Genomic DNA, 26932 nt, shown 5'->3' with positions numbered 1-26932 from the left:
GTTTAGAGAGTGAAAATACTTAACTTATTTTTTTTCCTATGTCTTGTAATTAATACTTATTAGTCATACTTATTTAAGCATGACTTAGTATTTTTAGATTATGGTCATTTTCTTTATGGCTTATTAATTAGCAATATTTACTTTAACTGACTTTATTTTTTTCGTTGTTGAATACTTTAATACAATTCACTCATCTTACATTTTGTATTATTTTCTTAAGAAACACCTTAATTATATACTTGTATCTTACTAAGACTAAAGAAATATTTGAAGTAAAAGTTATATGTTTTGTGTGAAGACTTTTCCGGATAAAAACTGTCACATCCCAAACAGACGTGAGTGGCACCCACACTAATCCTATAGTGGACGAACTAATCCCTTAACCCATTATCAAGCCAATTCCAATTACTTAAACCAATTAATAAACATTGCTCACGAATAATGGAATAAAATTGTCAGACAATAAAATAATTAAATAGCAAGTGCGGAAACCAAGCTATTACATCCCCAAAATCTGAAAGTCACTGTACAAGGACTCTAACCAATAATGTCTAAAAGAAGAGATACTGTGTAAAAATAATCATAATGTCTGGGATGAAAATAGAAATTTGAAATAAAGAAAGATCTTTAGGCGGCATGGCACGGATAGGAGCTCACCCTCTGATCTTGGTAGCGAATAACCTCAACTAGATGCGAGCTCTGGAAGACGTCTCTGGCTCAAAGTTTGCACTCACAAAAAAAGTGCAGCAAGCGTAGGTCAGTACAAACAACATGTACTGGTAGGTATCATAGGCCGACTAAGATTAGTATCATGCATACATACATAAATAAAATGAAATAGGCAGACAGGCACAACAAACATGTATCACAAATAATATCCTCAAATAATCCACTTTCAGAATAAGTCACCAATTATCAACAATGAAACATCAATGCTCAAACCAAAAGAAGTAAAATAAACAATAAAGTTCCAACTCTGTCACATATATGTACACACATGCTAAATGGTAATGTTTTCCCCAAATAGTCATGACCTGCAGGGGACCTATGGTGTCCATGTACCACTCGTTCCGGAACGAACCTTGGACCACAAGCTCACACTAGGCTACATCGTCACCCCTGTCAAATGTGCCTTACAAAATGTATATGTTCCATCTCAATCATCATCAACAACATCTCATAATCAAATCACAAAGAATGACTCAAGAACACGTATCAAGTCAACATCAATGAAGTATGACCAAATAACACAAGTCACAATAGGACTCAGAAATAATCTGCTCAACATAATAGAATTTGTCACTAACATCAACTCATCTCTGAAGGGTATATATGAACACCTTCCTTTCAACAATCTCAAGAATACAATTCAAGTTTATTGATGGGTGTAAATTATTCATGTAATTTTATACATAAAAAAATAAGTTTTAAAATAAAACATGAATAATTATATCTTATTCTCTCATATTTTCTGATAGAATTTTACAGGAAGAAGAGTACTGCAGAAGAATAGAGAGGAAACGAATTGTCAAAGAAGTAAGCAAAGAACTCAATAGGTGCAACCACGAATTCATAAGTCATAACCGTGGAGTTTTACATGTGAGAATTACAAAAGTCAACATTGAGAGAAGTTGTGAAATCCACGGGTGTAACCGCTTCATACTCACACCCGTCAAGTGTTGAAATCCACGGGTGTCACCTCTTCATACTCACACCCGTCAAGTGTTGAAATCCATGGGTGTCATCGCTTCATACTCACAGCCGTCCAGTGTTGAAATCCACGGGTGTCACCGCTTCAAACTCACAGCGGTCAAGTGTTGAAATTCAAGAGTGTTGCCGCTTCATACTCACACCCGTCAACTGTGGGCATCAAGAAAAGAGTTGAAAAATTCACGGGTGCGACTACCGTTGTCATACTCTCACCCATCAAGTAAGGTCACGGACGTGAGCATTCCTTCAAAGAATGCATTCGTAGGGGGAGACACTACATTCTCCTATAAATAGAAGCATCACTTTGCTTACAAAGGGATATAATCCAATCTTGAGAAAGATATAAGAAATAGTCTTTGCTTTATTTCTCTTCTTTTTATTTTTGTAGGAGTAGTATTTTATTTTTAATTTCTTTCTTACATACTCCTTAATGGAGTAGTTTCTTTTTGTTGGGATAGTTGAAGAAGTTTGGTATGATGTTATAATATTATCTTTACTTTAATTTTTTCATGTCTTGATATTTAAATCTTTGATCTTGCTTCTTTTAGTCCTAATTCTCACGGAGGGATTAATTCAAGCTAGTTTATAGATTCAAAAATCTCAAGATTATTTCTTTTAGTCCTAATTCTCACGGAGGGATTAATTCAAATAATTTTGTTGGTTTAAAATTGTTATCTTATTTCTTTCGGTCCTAATTCTCACGGAGGGATTGACTCAAATAAGTTTAATGATTTGAGGGGTCTCTATCTTATTTCTTTCTGTTCTAATTCTCGCGGAGGGATTGTTTCAAATAAGTTTAGTGATTTTAAGGGCTAATCGCAAGAGGTCTTTATTTCTCATAACACAAATCAAGTCAAATAACTTTTTCTATTCTTTTGTGGAATTTGATAGAATGAGATTTTATTATAATTGTACCAAGTGGATTCAACGACTCCTAACTCTTTTCTTTTTAAATTTTCTAATAAGTTGTTTATTTTATTTTAAGTAATTTATAATTTCAAAACCTTTCCTTTCATCAATTTGATTCTCTCAAATAGTACCCAAGACAATACACATATGTAGCCTAGGTGGTTCCAATCTCTGTGGGACGATATCTTACACTATACTATAATTTGACAGAGTACGAGCGAACTTTACTATGCACTTTGGCCTCGTCATTTATCAGCCTCAACAATGGAGAATTACTTCACACAATTAAATCGTACAACTAACAACAATCACCAAACTCATGTCCGAAGTCCTAGACATGTTTTCTCCCATAGATTCTACAACATATACAATCAACTAATCAAAGTCTAACTTAAGTAAACCGTAACCTACCTCGAAGCCGAACTGGAACAATGCAATCACTCCGCAATAACTTTTCCTTTCCTCAACGCTTCGGAACGTTCAAAGTCTAGAATTACAATTCTAAATAAGTAAAAGATTATCAACTTAACAATAACAAATTGGGGATGACAACCCCACCAATTCTACCCTTAATCAGATGGGTTAATTATCCTTAGGGTCATAATCATCCTAATGCAAGTCTCAAGCATCATATTAATTCAATTAATGGGTTCTCTAATCATTTCAACCCTACAATTCTGTTTTTAGCCAAAGTTTCTATTTTTATTGGAACCATAGGTCTCAACAACCAAATTTTATCATTGAATATCAAGTTCTCATGCTATGAAGCGATAATCTCTACTCCTAGATAATTAAACAACATTAAACAACAATAAACAATACCCATGGATATTCTAGGGTTTCCTTGGTATTTGTGTTCTACCCTTCAATTCCCATTAAAGGTGCTTTGATTACATGACGAAAGTGATTAAGGCTTACCTTTGATGGAGAACAGTGCCCTAGGCTTAAAAAGTCGCCTCTATGCTCTTGGGAACTATGTTTTGGAATTATGTGAGGAGTGGGGTCAAAATAAGATATTTAAATTGGGTTTCTGACTTACTGAGGTCCGCTGCCCGTCCCCGCTTCGCTACAGCGGCCTCGCTGCAGCGAGCAACACTTTCGCTGCAGCAGGCATTTGGAAAACCAACCCTTCGCTGCAGCAGTACCGTGGCAGCGGAAATCCTTCCGCTAAAGCGGTGGATTTTGGGCAGTGAGCACGAAATTTTTTCACTTTTTATACTTAGTCTCTAAAAATCATTCTAAGGCCCTATGAACACAAGCCAACAAACAACCAAGTTAAAAACACATCACAGAGTCACTTATAAGTCACAAAACACAACGTAAACACACCCCAATTTATTTAGGCCCGCTTATTCCTAACCTCAGGAAAGTACTAGCAAGGGTAGAATGGTGAAGGCACGCATAACGACCAAGCAGGTCGTTATAAAAACTCGAGAAAACTCGAGGTTGAAAAACCTGAATTTTATTGGTGTGGTTTGATTTATAAATTTAAAAACCCGACGCAATTGGTTTGGTTTGATATTTAAAAAATTCGAACCAACCCGGTCCATGTACACCCCCAATTATGAGTTTATGGGTTAATAAAGTGAAATCGAGTAAATTAAATGAGAATTGGGTTAAATGGGTTAATGAAGTAAAATCGAGTAATTTTAATTGAGAAGTGGGGAATCTGTTAGGTTTGAGGATAATTTTGAAAACTTTGATAACGGCGGGATGAATGTGGCTGCATAATATAAAAGAGGATGAATATGATTAGTAATCCAAAATAGAGGGGTAAATTTGACCCATTTTTCAAAAATAAATAAAGGGCATAGTTGCTCTATTTTTACTAGTTCAAAAACAATTTTGGCCCTTTCACTTATTAAAAGTGTGATGCATGTATAAGAGACTTTATGGACTAAAGCTAGAGCTGTCAAAACGGGTTGGCCTAGCCCATCCGAGCTAGCCCATGCCGGCTTTGAAATTTGACCGGCCAGGCCGGGCTGGCCCACCATTTTGATGGGCCTTAAAACAGCAAGCCCAACCCCTTACTATGTGGGCTGCGGGCCTGGCTAAAAAAATTATTATTCATAATTCTTTAATTTAAATTCTAATTTAAAATGCTAACATAAATATTTACAAGACAATATTATATGGTGTTACTACTTGCTAACCAAGTCTCAAATCCATAAATAAAATTATTCTAATAATGCTAATTAAGTTTGGTTTCAAGTAAAGATTTGATTGTATGGCTTCAGTATGAAATCTCTACCATTCTATGCGAATATTTTGGATACAACTAAACAAGAATATGATCTTACAGGCCAAACCTTCAGTGAAACTGAATAACTTTTGACATTGTTAACACTTAACATATTACTAATAATTGATATCACTCGAATCAAATAGTAAAATTAATAGCAAACTAAATGGTTAATGAGTAGCAATACAACTAGCTAAAAAGGAATATTAACCTAGTGTTGTTCCAATTGATCTCAATAAAGCGCAAAATGAAAATGACAATATTCCATCCATTTGAAGTAAAAATAAACTTCTCAAAGAAACTTTCATAACACTTACGATGTATCCAACACTAGCACATCATTTCATCCCACGTATGAATCTACTTGTGACAAAGTTGTCTTAACATATTCACTTTCTTTATATTTTTTATTAGGCCCACGGGCCAGCCCAACCCACGTGCGCTCAAGCTCACGTGCCAACGGGCTTACTTGGGCCGGACTAAAAAGCCTCGTTCTCAAATGGACTCCAAAAATTCAAGCCAAGCCCTATCAAATCATGAACTGAGTTGGGTTGGCCCATGTGCCTTAGCCCATATTGACGGCTCTACCTTCAGCCTTGCATAACTCAAGTGAATTATTATAATAAATAAATGCGTTTGTAATTATAATTTTAAAATAGTCGATTTGATGCGATCCTTTTGGTTATTTTTTTTAATTCAAACCAAAATCAAAACCTAAATAATTGATTTTTCTTTCTATTGATTTGATTTGGATTAGATTGGATTTTTCAGTTTTCCTTAAAACACCCTGATGCATATAAGTGACTCTCTGGATTGGACTCAAAAAGTATATATTATCGTTCCCTACAGGAAAAACAGAGTCGTCGAATCAGAAAAAAAAAAGCAATCAATCTCACAACTAAACCCTATCTGCATCAGCCTGACAAAGATGAGCCGATCGGTAGACGACCGCGGAACCACCGTGAAACCCGATCCATCAAAGAAACCCGTCTTCCTCACTAAAGCCCAACGTGAAGAACTCGCCCTTAAACGCCGCCACGACGAAATCGCCGAACAAAAACGCCGCTCCGAACAGCAACAACAACACCGCCCTTCCTCTTCCGACAACAACCACCGCGACAGAGATCGTGGGGACCACCACCGCCGCGACCGAGACCGCGAAAGAGAGAGAGAACGAGACTCCGAGCGTCGCAAACGAGAAAGAGAGCGCGACGAAGAGTTAAAAGAACGAGAACGAGCTCGATTAGAGAAACTAGCCGAACGAGAACGCGAAAAAGAACTGGACGCTATTAAAGAGCAGTATCTCGGGTCTAAAAAACCTAAGAAACGGGTCATTAAACCTAGTGAGAAGTTCCGGTTTTCGTTCGACTGGGAGAACACTGAGGACACGTCGCGGGACATGAACGCGTTGTATCAAAACCCTCACGAAGCGCGATTACTCTTTGGTCGGGGTTTTCGTGCTGGAATGGATAGAAGGGAGCAGAAGAAACTCGCTGCGAAAAACGAGAGGGAGTTAAGGGAGGAGATAAGGAAGAAAGACGGTGTTGAGGAGAGTGCGGTCGAAGCAGCTGCGTTGAAGAAGAAGGAAAAGGATGCTGATTTGTACGATACGTTTGATATGAGAGTTGATAGACATTGGTCTGATAAGAAGTTAGAGGAAATGACGGAGAGAGATTGGAGAATATTCAGGGAGGATCATAATATATCGTATAAGGGTTCGAGGATACCACGTCCTATGAGGAATTGGGTGGAGAGTAAGTTGACGAATGAGTTGCTTAAGGCTGTTGAGAGGGCTGGATATACGAAGCCTTCTCCGATACAGATGGCTGCTATTCCGCTTGGACTTCAGCAGCGCGATGTGATTGGTGTTGCGGAGACTGGTTCGGGTAAAACTGCTGCTTTTGTGCTTCCTATGTTGACGTATATCACTAGGCTTCCGCCGTTGAGTGAGGAGAATGAGGCTGAGGGGCCGTATGCGGTTGTGATGGCGCCCACGCGAGAATTGGCTCAACAGATTGAGGATGAGACTGTTAAGTTTGCGCACTATTTGGGTATTAAAGTTGTTTCTATTGTTGGTGGGCAGTCCATAGAGGAGCAAGGTTTTAGGATTAGGCAAGGTTGTGAAGTTGTGATTGCGACCCCTGGGCGACTTCTTGATTGCTTGGAGAGACGTTATTGTGTTCTGAACCAGTGTAATTACATTGTTCTTGATGAGGCTGACCGAATGATTGACATGGGTTTTGAACCTCAAGTTGTTGGTGTACTGGATGCTATGCCTTCGAGTAATATGAAACCGGAGAATGAGGATGAAGAGCTTGATGAGAAGAGGATTTATCGAACCACTTATATGTTTAGTGCTACCATGCCACCTGCCGTAGAGCGGCTGGCTAGAAAATACTTGAGAAATCCTGTTGTTGTGACTATTGGCACTGCTGGAAAGACTACTGACCTCATCACTCAGCACGTGTTCATGGTGAAGGAAGGGGAGAAAATGTATAAGCTGCAGAAGTTGCTTGATGAGCTTGGTGATAAGACGGCTATTGTGTTCATCAACACTAAGAAGCAGGCTGATAGTGTTTCCAAGAATCTAGATAAAAATGGCTACAGGGTAACCACACTGCACGGTGGAAAGTCACAGGAGGCGAGAGAAATCAGCCTTGAAGGATTTAGGACCAAGAGGTATAATGTGTTAGTTGCTACTGATGTTGCTGGTCGTGGTATTGATATACCTGATGTGGCCCATGTGATAAACTATGACATGCCAAACAACATTGAAGCATACACCCATCGTATCGGACGTACAGGTCGTGCAGGAAAGACAGGTATAGCCACAACATTCTTGACCATGCACGATACCGAAGTCTTTTATGATCTTAAGCAAATGCTCACACAAAGCAACAGTCCTGTTCCCCCCGAACTTGCCAGGCACGAGGCTTCGAAATTCAAGCCTGGAAGTATTCCTGACAGACCACCTAGGCGGAATGATACTGTATTTGTTCATTAAAGTTGGAATTGCTACATATGCTATCACACTGACCAAGTATTGAGAGTTTGGATCTGCTGAAACATGGAGCTAGGTGGAGGAATGATGGAGTTGGTAGATATAGTGGAGGATTCCAACATAATGGAAGTGAAGTGGTAAACACGCTGATAAATGAGTTTCATTCTGTTACTAACAAGTAATGTGTTGTTAATTTTGCTGAAGGGATTTGCTTTCTTATCTGATTTGGTTTTGTCCTGTAAACTCTTGTCTCGTTTCTTGTATTTCTGTTATACATTACTTTATCTTAAGACAGTCTCAGGAACTTAAGTACCTTGGTTTGATGACATGCCGAAGTATGAAATTCATGGGCAGTAGTTAGCAAATTCCACGGACAACACGTCCCTATGAATTACTCCTTAAACCAATCCATATTCTAGTAGAAATGACCCAACTTCCTTTTGCCCGAAAAACAATTTATGTTGTAATTGTTTTATGTTATTACTGTTATTTTCTCATTTGCTTCAACTCCATCCAGCCTGGCACATAACTTTCTTAAATTGTGTAGTTACCTTTACCTCAAAGAAAAAAAAACTTTCTTAATATCCAGCAGCTCTCACCCAAATACGAAGATCTCTTGCTTACTCAACTACTTAACCATGTGAAAATCCATAAAATGAATTAGAGATAAATATGAAAGTGAGGGAAAATAAAAAGTAGTGTTGTTTACTGGCAAAGGGGAAAGAATGAAATCTTAGTAATCTATCATCAAGTTATTCACCACCATATAAACCTCCTTTCGTAAAAAATTTGGGGTAGACATTACACCCAAGTTTGTAATGTGGCGTTATTTCTGTTTAAGATTTTGATTCTCATATCGTTTTTCCAACTTACAATTTGAGAAGAAGTCATCGTGATCTGAGCATCTTCTATAATTTGTCTGTGTTTCATAGTGCTTGAAGTTGTAATTTATACTTTGTGATAAGAGGGATTTACTTGCTGTGGATATCCATCTTTGTGCAAGTAAATGCTAAACTTTCAATATTCAAAAGAAAGATTTGAGCAATCAAACTGGAATTTGGAAGCAAACAAGAACACCAGCACTGCTGGTTTCATTTATTTTCTGTCTTGAAATTGAGTTACAAATCACACTTGAAAAAAATTACACTTTCTCTTTATTCGTGTGTTTCTGTTGACAATAGTGGAACAAGTATCATGTTTGGCTGTTCCTTCTTATCTTGGACCCTTCAAGCTCCAAACAATCTGCAGGTTAACACTTCAAATTGTTAGTTACCTCCTCAAAAGGGGAGGGGAAAAAGAAATAGATCATCCGTGATTCATGCAGTAGCAATTGTATCCAATCTTACTTCTGCAACCTTGATTGTGAGCGCCTGGTACCATAGAGAAAATGGATACATCAGTACAGTTGTAGGGAAAGAAGTACAGGGAAAAAAATGAAGGAAGACTACCCCATAAACAATGTAGGAGTATTAACAATCAAGCATAGGAAAGAAAAAACACAGTTTGTTGACTTTGTCTACTTTACTGACATTACTGGCTTTTTAGAAAGGTGAATAGAAGAATTAAGCTGCTTGCTGTGTAATTCTAATTTAGTACTAGAATATATTAGGTCCCTTGAAAAACTGTGGGCAAAAGTTTTAGAGCATGCCTTTGTGATGGCTGTTGCTTAACTTTCACCCTCTCCTTTGGTCCTCGTGGTGTTTCATCCGTTCTGATAGGCACATCTTTTACCTGCAGTAAGTGTCATTTAGGAAGCAAAGTAAGAAAAAAAAAATCCCATAAGGATGTTTGGGGTATAATGTCAATGTGATGCAGGCATGCAGCAATATACCAAGTTCCTAAACTCGAGATTGTAGAAAGTGTCTATGTATCTTTGCGTTGCCTGTTTCTGATCTTTGTACAATGTCCTCCAGAAAGTATAGATGGACCCCATATTCAATACCTTGTTTGCATAGATATTCCATGTGTAACTGCAAGACATCAGGATAAAAGGATTATGAAAATTTCAACAAGGTATATGCCTCTCTGCAATTTGAACAATGGCTTATTTGTGTGTTACCATTCATATATACGCTTGAGACCCTGGGCTGAAATCCTGTTCCAATGCTCAGGATCCTCCCTGCATTTCTGGAAAAAGTTGGCAATTTTGTTGCTTGATTCATCTCCATTATTTGGATCAATATGGAAGCCTGAGACCCCATCAACAATAATCTCTGCAGGGCCACCTTGGTTGGTAGCAAAAGTTGGTAATCCGCAGTTCATTGCTTCAATGACTGTTAGACCAAAAGCTTCATACAAAGCAGGCTGCACAAAAGCTCCTTTTGAATCTGCTATTGTGCGGTAGAGTTCGCTATTTCTGTATCTGTCAGTCTGAGCTGCTATCCATCTAATCTGACCCTTAAGCTGGTATTTCTCTATCAGCACGTGCATCTTTTTTATTTCAGCTTCTTCTTCTCTATCCTTGGATTTTGTCGGATCAAAGAAACCGCCAACCACAACAAGGTTAACTAAGCTTCTGAGCCTTTTGTTCTTGCCATACCATTCAACTAGTCCAGTTGTGTTCTTCACTGTGTCCAGCCTTGCCATGGTGAAGAGGATAGGTTTCTTTCCGTCTTCTAAATATCCACTGTGCTTGAAACAAGTAAAGCATTAATACATAGAACTGTGGGATGTCCCTATTGGCACTAAGCTGAAGTTTGAGCACTAAGACTTACATGTGCTCGTCATTATCCACTTTACTAAAAAGAAGTTCCTCAATGGCAGGACGGAAATCAGTCAAACGCTTCTGCTTTTCTGTGCAAGGGAAATACACTGACTGGTCTGCCCCAGGAGCAGCAATGTTAAATTTAGGATCAAAGACACTGATGCCTGAAACAACTCTATAAAGCCCTGGAAGGGTAAATGCGCTATGGCTTTCATACTGCCCTGACCTGTCTTTGCTGCAAATGTTAGCACATAAGAATGAGATCCATGAAGTTTCAAAAATTCGAGCGTATACATTACTGGATTTGTGATGTGTTTTGAAAAAGCAATGCTAAATTTATATGAATGTATTGCTTCCCTAGGTCTAGTTCTTACCTTCCAGCTATTTCTTGATATGTGCTTGTGATAATGAAATCTGCTGAATTCATTGCAATCAAATCAGCTGTGAATTGGCAAGAGAAGTGGTACTTTGGATCAAGTTCCTTTAATTTGATATCGGAATCTTCATATTTGGTCTTCTCCAGAGCATGAGCAATTGTTCCCTTTTACAGAGATGGTCTAGCTTAGTGGACATTAAGACACCAACTTGGGGAAGAAACATTATCAAATATGATTAGGAAAAGTTACCAGAGTTATCCCGAGTTTTCTAGCCATTAGTGATGCCACTAAATTCCCATCAGTGTAGTTACCAATTATCAGATCAGGCTTGCCTTCCATTAGCTCGATGATTTTGTCAGCAGCATCCTTTAGTCAAGGCAAAAAATGTAATTTAGGGAAAACTCCTCTTTGGATGAGCAAGGTTGATATAAGAATACACACCTGAGTATATCTCTCCAGATACGGATAGACATCGAATCGAGAAACCCATTGATTAAGCACTCCTTTTTCTGTCCTAAACGGTACTCTGAGGATGTGGGAATGCTTTGTATTCTGGATTGGTTCTAGTTCCTGGTTGCACTTTGTTCCTTTTGCATCCGGGATCAGTCGGGTTAACTGTGCAATCAAGATATGATATTAAATTTTCTAAACAACCTTACTTAATTGCATAGCCATGTCGATTTTCTAGGAACTCACCACAAGAATTTGAGGCTTAATATTGAGCCCCTGCTGTTTAATTCTTTGTAGCATTTCTTCTTCAAAAGCTACAACTTGATCCAAAACATAAACCACCTGTTGATGAGGAGCAGAAATGGTTAAAGTTGCTGAGAAGCGTCGTCGTATTTGACACAAAAAGCAATGATTTAACTTATATGCTATGATAGTGTGAAGACTAGTATAGTATTTAAACCTATTGTAGCAACTAGCAAGTAACCTGCTTTTATTTTGCAGGTATTTACTCCGGATTTCTATGAGGTTAGTTATGATTATCTTTTAGGTGATGTGAATCATGTGATTGTTTAAAATTTCGTCAATATATAGAAGTTAAACTAGCTATTAGATGCTTACCTGACCACCGGTGTCTGGCAAGCCAAGAACATCAGCTTGGCCAAAGTATCCATGGACAGAGAACAATACAATATTAAAAACAGTTGGAACCCTTCCAAAGAACTTCTCAATGTTCAATGGATCTGGTGCCTGAAGCACTTCTGAAAGTGTTCTCATGGTGTCTCGGACTCTTTCTGCTGTATCACCCCATCCTTTCTCGAAACCCCACTGTTTGAATCTGTACAATAATTGAAGCCACTTATTACTCTGTACCATGCCAAATTTGGGAGGAAATCGAAGTTCAAAAACAAATTTACCTTAGCTCAAAGCTCTGGTATGGTGTATCAGTTGGTAAGGAAGAAATAGATGCTTCTGCTACAACCAATGCAGCCTGAAGATTTGAGACAGTGCTGAGTGTCTCATTGATCATCAATTTCTGCAGTTGAAAAAGAAAATTTGTTACTTCAATGTTCTTTTCATATTTTTTTGTTCCTCTTAAGAGTTAACAAGTTCATTTATGGATTTTGATTTTGGTTGACATACATCTCCTTGGTGATTCAAAGTTAGCAAGTAGTCCACTAGACACTGTGCACTCGCGGAGCTAGCATTTAGCTTTGAAGTTAGAAACTTGGAAACATAACTGAGACCATTTCCGATTGAAGAAGATAGGGTCAGTCGAGGTGTTGAGAAGTCTACAGCTCCAAAATCAATTTCCAGTGCATATTCATCTTTTGCCCTGCATTTTGATGTTCACACAAAGGTAACATTTGGTGAGTCTTTCTTTGATTGAAGGTGTTAAAACCATAGAAGGCATGATAAATAAACTGCAAAGCAATCTTATACCAGTTTTCATCAACTATCATCTCCTTGAATGTCAAGTACTCTGAAGGTGTAATACCCTCAACAGAAAGATCATTAGCATTCACTTTCACATATTCCCAGAATCCAGGGTTCTGTCTCGTGGCAAAGGCAAGGTAGGGAGGGACAACTGCAGCCTCCTGCAAAATTTGATCACAGAAAGTTATAAGAGCTAATGTACATCCTGCAAAATCTGGAAACAATATAATAACACTATTATTATAAGTGCATATGGTTCTTGCTATACCATTGTAGTACATAATATGTAGCCAAGTAAGCCTTCCAAAACATGTTTCCTTTCAGCAGGATCATCAATTACTTTCTCTAATTCATCCATCAAGTTATGGAGTTTCATCATCCTCTTGCCTTGCTCTATATATTTAGCAAAACATTTCTTCATGTGGTACATGCTTTGCCTTAAGGCTTCTGGCATGCTATCAGCTATGGACTCTGATCTCTTCAAGGCTGGTGCAGTAGCCATTTTGGCAAGTTCTAAAAGCTTAAGGTATTGATATTTACACGAAGGATTGGTTTTATTGACTTGGGATTCTTGTTGAGATATTTTGGAATTTATAGGTTATAGAAAGAGCCAAAGATGAAATGGTACAAGGAGAAAAGGAATGAAAGGAGGAGAAAGAACAAAACTTTCTACTAAAGAATAAGAAAAGAAAGGAATTCTTGTCAGTTGGGTGAATGGTCGAGGTATAGGTATCATTCTTTTCTTTCTGTCTGATTGATGATCAAGCCATAAGAATATTCACTATTTCACGACAAAAAAAGAAACTTTACCAAATGAGAAAGACTATGAGGAAACCAAAAAGAACAGAGAAATAGCTTTGATCATCAGGACTGGCAAGAACCTTTATATCCCCGTTTAAAGTTTTCGCTTAACTTGTTATAGCAGGCAACTTACTTTTTTCGAAGTAACCACTCAATATAATTATAAAGGGTTACCTATAACTGTTTATTATGTAACCTGATTGTAAAAATATTTTGCATCGTCAGCCTAAAAACTACTAGTCCAACTAGACATCAATAACCATGAAGTTACTAGAATTAGGACGTCTTGTTCATTCTGAATTGACCCTCAGGGATACAGTGAGTGCTTTAAAGGGCCTAAATTTTTATGAGTATTTTGAGATTGACCATGACACCTTCTACATTAGAGTCTACGTGCTTTTTAAAAGATTTTTCTCCTGGCTAGGAGATTTTGGATCTCAGAAATGTCACTTGTCAAATATTAGACAATCCTCGTACAATTCGTTTGAAGTACGAAGCAAAGCTTCTTGTATTGTTTATTATTAACTTATACTTAAGGGGAAAGGGGTTAAATTTGCCCGATATTACCTGAAATTGAGTAATTTTGCACTTTGTTAGCTTTTGGTATAATCTTGCCCCTTCACTAGGAAAAAGTGTCGTTTGTACCTTTGATCCCTGAGGGATCTCTAATTTGAGCGGTAATCTAAATTATAGTCAAAACTTGAGGGATAAATTTATTTATTTTTTATCGAAATCCTTTTGACACGTGGAGTTTACCCATTTTACAGGGGCTCCGTTGACGACAACTTATATGAGATGATTTATTAACGGTGATTACTGATTATATATGATGAACCAAATACTATATGGGAAATTGTGGACCTTTTCCTTAAACTTAATGGTGCCAGCAAGAATCAATTCGTTATTTTTCGGCTTGAACTCGTAGTGTGCTAGTGTTCTTATATTCACAGTTACTTTTATGCTTAACGAGATTTTAATACGTAGTTGGAAATAATGAAGAGATGGCTACTAAAAGTTTTTGAAGAGGGCAAAATTCAATATGAAGCCTAAACAATGATTTATCTCAGTTAGTTTTACGAATTTTTGATAAAACAATATTTCATATCTAACAAATATATATATATGAGCTTAATAAATATCCCTAGCTTGAGAAAATAAAATAACCTAATTGTTTACACAACACTTAATATGACCTTACATGTTAAAATTCAACATTTAAATAAACAAACAAAGATCCCCTATGGTGGTTGTGGTTGAATTGTAATTATCATATATCTCTAGCATAATAGGTCTATTTTCTAGGGGTGGGCATAGATACCGAAAACTAAAAAACCGGACCTAACCGAGTTAATTCGGTACTTCGGTTTCGATTTTTCGTTTCGGTTACGGTTTTATTTTCTTCAAAAATTCGGTGTTCCGGTTCTGTTTCCGGTTATGGAATCCCGATTCTTCGGTTTCTTCGGTTAACCGAAGAATCGAACTTGTATACATGAGTTAAAAAAAAATAATAAAAAAATATATATATATATATATATATAATACTCAGACAGCCACTGCCACTCAATGAGTGTTTCTAATGACACGCCTGCACATTGTTGTTGGCTACTGCTGGTTCTCATGACTGTATGGTGTAATGTGTATTATGAATTGTGAATCCTTCAAGTGATTGAATTCCAATGAAAATTATGGATCTGTTGTCTCCAGAGGCCAATCTAGCAGGTCAGGCCAAGTGCCTCTTTTTAGTAGGGACGTAAGGTAAAAGGGGTATGTCAAAGGAATGAACTACTTTTGGCTTTTCCTCCGCGAGAATGTAAACCTTAAAGCCTAAGTTGAGAATGTAAACCTTAAAGCTCACTCTCTCTCACATATGTCCGTGGACATGCGTGGGGCTAAGGGTTGCACCGTTGGTAAATTGGCTCAATTGAATCAACTTCATCAAATAACTATAAGGTGCAAATTTTGGCTATAAAAGAATATTCTAGAATCCTCTTGACTTTCATTCGTTGACCCATCCCCACTAGACTTGTCTCGATTTTTTGCACGTAGTGCTATAACGGGCTGAACTCTAGGAATCTGAAACATAGGTTCATCCTGCTGCACCGGACAAAGTTTGTGCCATAGTGGGCTGAACTCCAGGAGTCTGCTCCTAAGTGAGATTTGGGCGGCTCTCACTTTCTGCATAAATGGATACCCTGAGGTTTATATCAAGTGAAATTTGAGCTCCCCAAGTTTGTAATGTAGAAGATACCCTTAAGTTCTATAAATTGATAATTATACCCCTCTTTGACAAACGTCAAAGACTCGAGAGGAATAGGTGGAGAAATTTTGTGTTATATCTGATAATCCTTTATAATATTCAAATTGAACATGAGGGTTATGTAATAAATATGTACAATTAGGGAGCTTCAAGTTAGCACAAACGTGTGATGCCAGGGTGAGGGTTGTTCACGGATAATTGAAGAATCGAATTGAATCATGAAATCAAATTTTAAAAAATTAATATGTAGTTGGTTTAGCTTAATTTAATATTGAACGAGAAAAATAGAACCAAACTTACATAAACGTATTTTCATTTTTATAACACATTTTTTATATAAAAAATAGTTTAAATATACATGATTCTTGCTTGGGATGTTACATTCTACTACATGAAATAAACAATATAATTCAAATGTGAATTAGGATTGACTAGGACAAAAATAAAGGGTCGAACTCTTCTTGATTCAAGATAATAGCTATAAATAGTCACTGTTTTTCAGAGATAGAGCAGTAAAATAGGTCCTATTAGAAGATACACAATATAGAGTAGAAAATAGTAGCGGTGGGTATTTGATTCTTGGGTTCGGTTTTTTAAATTTCGGTTCTTCGATTTTCAGTGAAGGGAAAGTGTGTCGGTTCGGTTCGTTTTTTTTCAAGTTCGATTTGATTCGTTTTTTCTAATGCATTTTATTTATGGGCCTAATTAATAGGCTATTTTTCTGCTTATAAAATGAGCTACTTTTTAATTAAAAATGAGCTATTTTATGGTTTTTTAATTCAAATGGGCTATTTTAAGGTTCAGAGCTCTAAGTTTGGTGTTCCAAACTAAACTGTTCTTGAAGTTTTGAGAAGGATTCACGATAACAATGGACTAATCTCGCGGAGGAAAAGCCAAAAGTAGTTCATTTCATGGCACAACTTGAATATTCACCTTTATACAACAATATACAACTTTATACACCTACTGTAGACAATATATACACCTGGTATAAAAGTGTATTATAATGTATAAGACTAGTAAAAAACTGAAGAGGGAAAAAATGGCTATGGCGGGTAATTAAAAAAGATGGGCTAAAACGGGTAAATATTTTGCCATAATTGGCATAGAGTGTAAAATTCCCATAAAATAATGCACTTTCGCAACATTGGGTGATTAAATACCTTCTCTAACATGAACCACTAGTGTAATCATGTTCAAGTTACATTGGAAAGACAAAGGAAACTGCTACTTCTTCAGATTGTCATTTTCTTCAATATCGTAAACCATGTAGACAAAAGGCCGGTTTTCTTCCTACCACTTCTCTGCTTCCTTCTCAGTAAACATTTTGGTACTACGAAATTCAACCAAAAGGCATTTGGTAAGCAGTTTACGTATTAACAAATGATGCTGATCAAAGGCATAATTATAGCATAAGCAGAGGTGGATCAAGAATTGACTCAATAGATTTCCATTGCACAAGCAAAGGTGTATAACCACATATATATTATATGCATATAGTTCAAGCTTAGGACACTAGGAGCAGCTGCACAAGCTTAGGACACTAGGAGCAGCTGCACTCACTACCAAAATACTATTGGATCAAGCTTGCGTAAGTATTAGTTGTCTCAACTTGCAAAACCCAATTAAATCAGATTAACGAATGCTCGAAGTTTGGAGTTCAATTTCAATTACTATAATATGAACAATAGGGAAAAGGATATCATAACTGGTAAATTTCTTACTGCATTATCTTGAGGGAGACCTTCCTTTTGTTAGCTATGATCTTATTAGTTCAAACCAAAAAAAAAAAAATCTGTCATACAACTTAAGAAAGGAAATATACCTGAACGAGACTCGCTTGAGTTCATTCTTTCCACTTGGCAGCACTGTCAATGTAACGTAGACACCGAGCTGATACTGTTCCACCCATTCAACTTTTGATGTTATTTGCCCAGCTTGGCCATGATCAGCTCCTTTATAAGATTCCGCAGCTGTATGCCATGGCGTACATGCAACACATTTGACCGACAAACCTCTGTCTTCTGCGTTTGCAAGAGGCCACACCTAGGCACAAAAATTCGGTGATTTTGGCTGTCTGAATATGTTGAAGTAGGGTGCACTACCTTTGCAGCAGCTTCAACATTAGTTTCTCTTCCAGCGAAAAAGCTTTCTGACATTGTCTGAAGCTGCAATTAACATAACATGTTCCATCTATGAATTACGGACAGATTCACAAAATAGTTTCTTTTTAAAGTTTGTGCCACAGGGTAATAAATTTGATGCAGATTACGGACCAAAATTGTTTACGAGAAGGAGACAGCCAAAAGAACTAACTCACAAAATAGTTCCATCTAGCATAATTTTTTTCTTCTCCTTTACAGGATTCTTCTGATGATCTGGGCTCCACGTTGTTTTCTTTGTTATAGAAGGATGTTTTATTATAGGAGAATACAATCGGAGAACCACATAGGTTATCTATGTTTCTGTCTTCTAGTTGTGCATTTGCAAGAGGCGCACACGTAGGAACAACTATTCGGAGTCCAGTCACATGATTTTGGCTGTCTGAATATGTCTGAAGCTGCAATTAACATAACGTGTTACATCTATGAATTACGGACAGGTTCACAAATAATTTTTTTTAAACATTTGTGCCACGAGGTAATAAATTTGATGCAGATTACGGACTAAATTGTTTAAGAGAAGGAGACAGCCAAAAGAATTAACTTACAGAATAGTTTCTTCTAGCATCATTTTTTTCTTCTCCTTTTGCAACAAGTTCATTGATTTGCTGATTGGATGTACTCTCCGTACGCAACACCCAACTGAAAACATCTTTGAGAGAAGTGATCTCAGAACTGGAGAGTATCTGTGATTTAGCAGTCTCAAACTCAGAGGGGAGTTCCGCGAAGAAACTTATTATTGCCATTTGTTCCCTCTGAGCTTGTTGCACCTTGATATCAGTACTGAACGGAAAAAGCATGTTCAACTCCTCATAAATTTTCTTGAACTCAGTGAAGTATGTGGTGAGTGTCTTATCTTCCTTCCCGGGACGGTAGAAAGCCTTACAAACTTTATAAACTCGAGACAAATAACCATTGCAGAATATAGATACTCTAGCTAATCCATTAACTCTTTAACAAATTCACAGTGATTAACCAAACCACCTACTTCATTGTCAATAGAGTTTATAATTTGCAAGAACAGTCTAGAATCACCAAGACTTTTTAGTTTCATCAGTTGGAGGGCCCTCACTAAGATGGTCATCCTTTTCAACACTACGCAAGTAGACCCTGATTTTCCTACTCCAGTCTAAATAATTAGACATATTTAATTTATGAACTGTAATTTTGGGTAATGCCGGAACTATTTCGGTCACGGAAACTTCATGAAGTAACATTTTCAACTACTTTTTAGTGAAGAAACTGACAATGGGAGCAAATAACTACTATCTGTTTCTCAAGAAATTAGCAGCTTCTTCACACAAAAACTGAACCTTAACTAATGTTTAGTGAAGAAACTGACAATGGGAGCAAATAACTACTATCTGTTTCTCAAGAAATTAGCAGCTTCTTCACACAAAAACTGAACCTTACGCAAAACAGTACGAAGACAATAACAGGAAATTACAATGGAGACAAAGTGAATAGTACACCTTCAAATACAGATCCAACTCGAGAAGAATACCGGAATGTGTCTTGAATGACGAGACATGCTGGAGCAGCAAGCCAAAATCAGATCTGCAGGACCTTAATGACTCTATTCATGAATATGAAGGATTTTATACAGTTACAAGAATCCTATATAAGGAAAGAAATCAAAACCAATTAAGAGAAATATTACAGGATCTTTTAGATATGTATAGAAAAATATTTACAGTATATCTGCAAAGCAGTCAGAATATTGAGGCACCTCTATTAGAACTTATCACCAATCAAACATTATATGAAAAGAGAAACAGCATATTTCTATCTAATTAGCTTGAGAAGAGAAGCAATGTTCTGCTTATCTTATCTTATAGTAGAATGCTGAATGCTAACGCACTTAATGGTCATGTTATACCTCAAAAAATGCAGAGCCTATGGAAACAGAAAGATACATGTGAAAGTCATAAATACAGAAAAAAGATATGTATAAAAGAAAATTGCCTTTTCATCAATGTCCCTCGGGCCATCTGTCTATACAAAGTAGCATATCTCAGCATTCCATTTTGCAGCAGATCAATAGTGATCTCCTATATTGGAGCACTTATATATTCTTTCTTCCCCTCTCACAATTTCCCTGCAGCAGATCATCCACTTAAATCATGTTAAAACATTCACAATCATTTTTTTTTTTTGGCTTTTGACTACAAAATAGTTTCACATTTCTCGACATATTCCATATAACTCTTTGATTGTAGAACATATGCAATAGAAAGATGATATGTAGTAAAAGAGGTAATTTGTCTGACTGCACACCAAGAACAGAGATTGGAAATTTGGGATAAAGGAGAGAACATATGTCATCTTGCATGTCTGATTAATAATTAGGAGCTTGAATCATAGTTTAGGGTACAATTCCTATCCAGGAGTCAGTTTCACATACATTGTCAATCTTCAGAACATCAAAGTCATATCTCATCAATAGAAAAGGTACACTTTGGAATGTTAAGAAGAGGGTTACTATCTCTAGAAAAAAAATTCATCTTCATATGCCTGCGTTTTGAATGAAATATTAAGATACTCAGTTTCAATCTGAGGAAGCAAAAGTTATAGTCCAGATATACCCATGAAAATACACCCTTGAGTGAAAACTTGAGGTCACTCAAAAACTTAAACAAGTGAAAATATTTTATTTCTGAATATCTGTGGCAATTGGGGAACACTCAAAACCAAGCATAAAGGCTGTAAGGCAAGCTATATGAAGCCAAAAACGGCTCCGTTGCAATGGAACCTAGATCTATAAAACATGAGGAAAACTAGTCAGCATCAAGCCGGAGCAGCGAACATGGCCTCAGCATCTTCAGTTGCAAAAGGAAGTGGCTTGGTTGGGGCAGGTAACCGCCCGATGCTATCCACTTTATCCTTCAGTTTTGGTGGAGGCCTGGCTGCTCTTGGGAGCAACCTTCCCTTTTTCTCGAACCACTCGGGCTTCAGTAGGGCCCGCAGCCCAAGTTTGTTGTAATGCACTCTCCTTACAGTCCCACCCGCTGCTTCCACAGCTGCTTTAGCTCTAGCGGTCACCCTTGAGACCTGTCATCAGCAGTTGATGTTGGATGAGTACATTGAGACGCCAGACATCAATGTTCATTTTAGCGGCCAATGTGATTGCATATTCTCAATATATTGATACTATAAACAACGAGAAAAAATAGGATCATGCCAAACATATCCATGCCCAGATGTAAATTATGGAAAACAAAAATACTTTAACATCTGAGGAACAGGTAAATATCAACCTCCCATCAATATTTTGATGGTACACAGCAAATTTCTGGAAGTGCTAAACTGACGTGAGCTTTTACAATTACTTATACCTTGCAATGCATTTACTATAAATAGCAGTACAAGTCGAGATCCACTTAGCAATTCAAATTCAAACTAGAATTGATGTTATTTCTACCAAATGTAACTTTATATTAAGTGTAAAACCAAATTTAATATCTTAGAGAAAAACAAAAGTAAACTGAGAAAAACTAAAGCAAACCAAGAGCAAAAGAAAATATAAGCAAACTAAGAATAAAAAAGGCTATATTCTATAAGTTGCTCCGACTCGGGTGCGGGTGTCCGATACGGATGCGGATCTAGAGGTCGGATTCTTCATGATCTAAATTTTAAGATTCGGGGGGTACGGATCGAATTACGGATACTGGGTACGGGGATTCGGCAAAAAAATAATTCAAATATCTAAAAATAGAGTTATAAAAATATGTTTAAATTATGAGACATCATGCGAAAAGCTTACAAGGTATTCCATGGAGAAAATATTGATCTAAGAGGAGACATAAAAATTTCTATATACAAGGTATTCCATTTTCTTCAATTTCACTTTTGTTTTGATTACAAAAATCATTGTATCTGTCCCAAATTTCTCCGTTGGTTTTGGTCAAAGTATCGAAAATCAATTGACCAGATGCGGTACAGATCCTACACCCACGTCGTGTCGACACGGGTGCGGCACCGAAAGTGAAGAGTCCGAGCAACTTAGTTTATTTATTCTAATAGTCTTAACTGAATATTACCTCTAGATGGATAGGCCATTGAATATGTTCAGCTCCGCGCCCCATCAATCTGGCTCCATCTCCTATTTGCTTCCCTATTGCACCACAATCCTATTGGCACAAGAAGATGATTTGTAAAGCAAAGTGCTATATATGCTTGAGCAATATCATGTTATTGTTACACCATAAGCTACAATTACCTTTAGAGTTTTCATTGTTATCAATTCTGATGAATCAATCTTCCCGGCATTTATCAGCTTTGCAATCTTTCCCAACCCAACTGGCTGCATGGAGCACATAAACAAGGAACAATTAAACAGAAGATAACCACTAACATTAATCCAAAGGTTTACAACCATCAGTGGTTTCAATATCCAAATAAATCTTCACATATCTTTACTCAATCACAAAATAATATTAGTAACGTATTTACCATATCATCCAAAAAAGGGACTTTTAGTAACAAAAAGCTGTGCCTGACATGATAATTGGATAGCACTTGTATGGTGTAAACAACATATTTAGGTAGAAGTTGTACTAATATCTATACAACCTTTACTGACAGCAAGCTTCTACTCGCGAAGTGTTCTAATGAAAAGAATGTTGGAAAGATCCCAAAAGGCACAGAGTGAAGGAAGCCAGCTAGCAAGTGAAGCAGTGACCAATCAAAAGACTATCACTGCCTCCTTGTACATTTTTTAGGCACATATCTGTCAGGCGGCTTACTAACAAATGCGGATTTAACTTATAGAAGTGTTTGGTAATAGAAACCACATCTCTTTTTTCTGCTTTTTAATTCAACCCCTCCTTTTGTGCCGTTTCATGTTAGAAGTCTAGTCCTTGCTTTTCATGTGCAATTTTGAGTGATTGATGTGGTTAAAACGGGCTGAAACACTGGAAACTTTTCAATGGATAGTATTACATTCATAATGCAATAATCGTTATAGATCTGTTTCTTACTTTAGTTTTTAGTCTCATATCTACTTAATCTTTAGCTCAGTTATCAACTTTTCTTTTGGATCTTCTTTAAGTTGGAAACAACTTGGATTTTATATAAGATGTGGCATCAGTTTCGCAACACGGAATTAGCCATGGAGATAGGCCTTATTTCAATTGACCTTAGCTGTCTTTTAACCTTGCCATGACAGAAAGATAAAGACGCATAGGCCGCCCTTCTGATGTCGCTCTGAAGGATTGTCTTTCAATTGGATCTACTCTATTAGGTCATTTTCTTTAAGGAGATTGATAACTCTCTTCTCAAAAGCATCTTTCTAATTCTCTTGCAAAACTTAGGCAAACCTTTCCCAAGGAGAGAAACTGACTACATTAAAATGCGTGTAAAGGGTAGGCGGACTATACTTCTGCTGGACGAGCCAACCAGCACGCTTGCTAGTGTTACCGAGAACTTGGTAAAAGAAGCATTGGAGAAGATGATGATCAGTAGAACAAGTGTAGGTGTACTCATAGCCTATCAATGATACAGAAGGCAGACACCAAAGCTGTGATTAAAAATGGAAAGGTTGTGAAACAAGGATCACATTCTCAGCTGTTTGCCCTTGGAAACAATGGCTCCTAATATGGACTGATGAAGTTGCAATTTGGTCATTCTCCTTGTAGGTGAAATATTTTGATGTTGCTAGCATCCATCAAGTAACCACCTTTATTTTGAGCAATTTTGAAATGCCAGCTGCCCAATGGCCCTATGTCATTTTCGTTCAACTTTATTGGCACTTGCTTTCAACTTTTCTTGATTTGAGTACATAGGTATTTGCTCATCAAAGGTACTACTTCGAGAGTCCTTATGTTAATATTTATCTTTTATTACTTATAATTTGACTTACATAATTCAATCATATTGAACTTTTAGATTTCAGTTATCAAGTTTCCCCTGAAACTACATAGTGATGAAGTATTTGAACCAAACAACCCCCAAGTGCTAACACATTTCGCCTTTCTATTTTTAAGGAATAAAATTATAAGGGCGGCACCTTTGATTGTTCTATATTGTTCTCTTTCATAAGGAACATCGATTCTAGTTATGAACCTAACTTCCTAAAGCAACATACAGTAAAATTAGAACATCAGCTACACTCATCCTGTAACTAATTCCAAGCATCCATATCAAAGTCTCTCAAAACAGGCGTAATACCATTCCACCAAATAGCTAATTTATACTACCTTCACATAAAACACTCACAAACTGGTTATAAAAAAACACTCACAACTATCAAAATTTCCAAACTACCACTTCCCATTGTACATGTCCTACTTTCTTTTGATTAGATTTTACATTAACAAAAGTTGTGTAGAACAACCAGAAACTAACATGCGACATGTCATATTCACTCAATGAATACTCCCCTCTATCAAAATTCTTTTAAAGTTATTTTATATACTCACTCTGTCCCAATTTAGGTGTCTTAATTTCCTCTTCGGTATGTCCCAAAAAGAGTGCCTCTCTCTATATTAACTAAGTTGACAATAAACATTCTATACGACAAGTTTACAACCACAAGACTCAAAGGACATATTTGTACATTATACACATCCTTAATTAACATCCACAAGATTCAAAACACTTCTTTACTTTCTTAAATCCCGTGCCAAGTCAAAACCAGACAAAGAAATCGAAACGGACGGAGTATAACCTTTTCAAGAACATTCAAACTTTGACATGATCCAAGCTACTACAACCACAAAATCAACTACTGAGCTCGAAATCCTAAAATACCTGAAATTCAAGACTAAACGGGTTCTTAAACCCGCGTTTAGGGACACGACGACGAAGAGGAGTCTGTCCACCTTCAAACCCGAACTTATATGTTCCTCTAGCTTTCTGACCCTTATGTCCACGACCCGCAGTTTTTCCTTTACCCGACCCGATACCTCTTCCTTTTCGGGTTTTCTGCTTTCTTGAACCCTTGTTATCTTGCAAATCATTTAGGCTTAAAAGACTGTAAGCTCTTTGAAACTGCAAACCCAAGGATCCAATGGGGTGTTGAGAAAACTGTAAAGATTGTGGCTTTTGGAAAGATGTGAAAATGGGTTGTGAAATCTTGTTGATTGGAGCATTTTGGAGTGAAGATGATAGTAGTGAAGTGATTCTTTTTCTCCACATTTCTTCTACTGCTAGGGTTTATGGGTTGAGCAGTCCCAGTGAAAGTCATGAACTGGAAAAGAAAGAGAGAAAGATGAAGATTGTCTACTAAGGGCAATATTGTAAATTAATTTGATGACAGTAAGATTTTTTTTTTTTTTTTTTGATTCTGTTGTCTCATTATTTTATGGGATAAATTTTTCATTTGCCTGAAATTCCACATTTCTCCTGTATTATCGACTTAGCTGCAGAACTGGTCCACTAGTTTATCTTTATTACACTTATGCACATAGAAAGGCCATTTGGCTTGGCTGTTCTGGTTTGGTTTTAGTATAAAAAGGGTCCCCAGCTTTAAAAAAAGAACCAATTTGTTATTCTTTTAATTAATAAAATCATTGTTGCATGCTCTTAGTCTTATATGTAAGTCTAGGTTGTTTTGAGTAAACATAATTAGCAAACTGAAGGAGGAATTTGGCTATGCATGCAACTTTTCCTGGAACAACTTTACTTGGGTCTTTGTACTTTATGCAAAAGTTTTCAAAAGATTTTTGGGTTTATGATAAGGCTCTATTTATTTTTATCAAGATTAACATGTGAATCTGAACGTACCTCAGGATATTAAATAATTGTATTAAGATGTAAATATTAGGTAATTAATATTGTTTGATTTCTAAACTTTTGAAATTTAAAAAAAATTGTAAGTAAAGCCCAGTGAAAGTCTTGAACTGGAAAAGAAAAACGAAAGATGAAGATTGTCTACTAAGGGCAATATTGTAATTTTCATCGAAACATTAATGGCATTTTAGATATTTTAATGTAAGTTTATGTTAGAGTCCGGAACCAAAATGATCCAATAAAAAACTAATTGAACCAAAATACTCTAAGAAAAAAAAAGGGACACCAAAATACCTTTAACGCACCTTTTTTATGCATTTTGTAAAAAGGTGTTAACGTCCCCTGTTAACATTCGTTACCCAAGCTTTTTAAAAAAAAAAACTTGCATAGCGCAGTAAATAGATGCGATGTGTGAATCCAATTAACAAGATTGTTATATTATAATTTTGTTGCCAACCTTCTGACAAATGGCATCATTGTAAGTATTACTCCCTCCGTTTCAATTTATGTGAACCAATTTGACTGGGCAAGATATTTAAAAAAGAGTGAAAACTTTGGAAATTTGTGGTTCAAAATAAGTCTTGAATATTTGTGTGACTGTAAATTATTTCATAAAGTGAATTTGTTTCCAAATTAGGAAAGAGATCATTCATTTTGACACGGACTAAAAAGAAAATAGATTCACATAAATTGAAACAGGGGAGTATAATTTTGTTGTCTTAGAAAATGATTATAATTATTTTCTAAATATTATATTTTCGGTTGCCTAAGACACTTAAATTAATAAAGAGGGGAAGTTATTTTTCATAAGCATAAGCTAAGTATTATTTTTGGTTGTCTTAGAAAATGATTATAATTATTTTCTAAAAATAAATATAAGCCACTTAAATTGATACGGAGATAATTATAATTATTTTCTTATAAAAAATGTAACACGCTTAAATTGGCACGGAGGGATATTATTTTTTCAAAGCATAAGTTAAGTGTTATATTTTTTTTGTTGTCATAGAAAATGATAATAATTATTTTCTAAATCTTGTATCACCTGTTGATTTAAAAAATGATTAAATTATATTTTTAAAAAGAAAAGCAAGACACTTCAATTGATACGAATTTGGATATTTTTTTCGTAGGCATAAGCTAATTTTATATGT

At 36.5% G+C, this 26932-nt stretch overlaps 4 protein-coding genes across 6 annotated transcripts; 1 reads left to right on the top strand and 3 right to left on the bottom strand.

The window, feature by feature from the left end:
* Nucleotides 1–5636: 5636 nt before the first annotated feature.
* On the top strand, nt 5637–8269 carry LOC132623552 (DEAD-box ATP-dependent RNA helicase 21). The gene has a single exon (XM_060338331.1). It carries the CDS (start codon nt 5652–5654, stop codon nt 7863–7865), a length of 2214 nt encoding a protein of 737 aa, XP_060194314.1. The 5' UTR covers nt 5637–5651; the 3' UTR covers nt 7866–8269.
* Nucleotides 8270–8918: 649 nt separating this feature from the next.
* LOC132623550 (sucrose synthase 7-like) lies at nt 8919–13427 on the bottom strand. The gene is made up of 15 exons (XM_060338329.1): nt 13096–13427; nt 12834–12988; nt 12534–12726; nt 12308–12426; nt 12012–12228; nt 11640–11735; nt 11385–11558; nt 11193–11309; nt 10941–11107; nt 10577–10801; nt 9922–10488; nt 9694–9832; nt 9511–9593; nt 9209–9232; nt 8919–9104 (listed from the first exon to the last, which is right to left on the bottom strand). Exons 1-15 carry the CDS (start codon nt 13327–13329, stop codon nt 9089–9091), a joined length of 2526 nt encoding a protein of 841 aa, XP_060194312.1. The 5' UTR covers nt 13330–13427; the 3' UTR covers nt 8919–9088.
* A 3517-nt stretch (nt 13428–16944) lies between these two features.
* On the bottom strand, nt 16945–20528 carry LOC132621811 (uncharacterized). Of its 3 annotated transcripts, XM_060336254.1 has the most exons (5): nt 19520–20528; nt 18596–18830; nt 18206–18445; nt 17711–18053; nt 16945–17218 (listed from the first exon to the last, which is right to left on the bottom strand). In XM_060336254.1, exons 2-4 carry the CDS (start codon nt 18791–18793, stop codon nt 17811–17813), a joined length of 681 nt encoding a protein of 226 aa, XP_060192237.1. In that variant the 5' UTR covers nt 18794–18830; nt 19520–20528; the 3' UTR covers nt 16945–17218; nt 17711–17810. The 3 variants fall into 3 exon arrangements, with proteins under 3 accessions (XP_060192237.1, XP_060192238.1, XP_060192236.1); XM_060336255.1 differs by having other exon boundaries at nt 18202–18445; nt 18596–20528; XM_060336253.1 differs by having other exon boundaries at nt 18596–20528.
* A 150-nt stretch (nt 20529–20678) lies between these two features.
* Nucleotides 20679–25280, bottom strand: LOC132621810 (uncharacterized). The gene is made up of 4 exons (XM_060336252.1): nt 24798–25280; nt 22267–22350; nt 22088–22177; nt 20679–21098 (listed from the first exon to the last, which is right to left on the bottom strand). The coding sequence occupies exons 1-4, from the start codon at nt 25182–25184 to the stop codon at nt 20835–20837; spliced, it is 825 nt and encodes a 274-aa protein (XP_060192235.1). The 5' UTR covers nt 25185–25280; the 3' UTR covers nt 20679–20834.
* Between the last annotated feature and the right edge of the window lie 1652 nt (nt 25281–26932).

Source organism: Lycium barbarum, chromosome 12 (assembly GCF_019175385.1).
Source record: "Lycium barbarum isolate Lr01 chromosome 12, ASM1917538v2, whole genome shotgun sequence".
NCBI lineage: Eukaryota > Viridiplantae > Streptophyta > Magnoliopsida > Solanales > Solanaceae > Lycium > Lycium barbarum.
The sequence above is the reverse complement of the archived record's forward strand: the minus strand, read 5'-3'. Positions and strand labels throughout refer to the sequence as shown.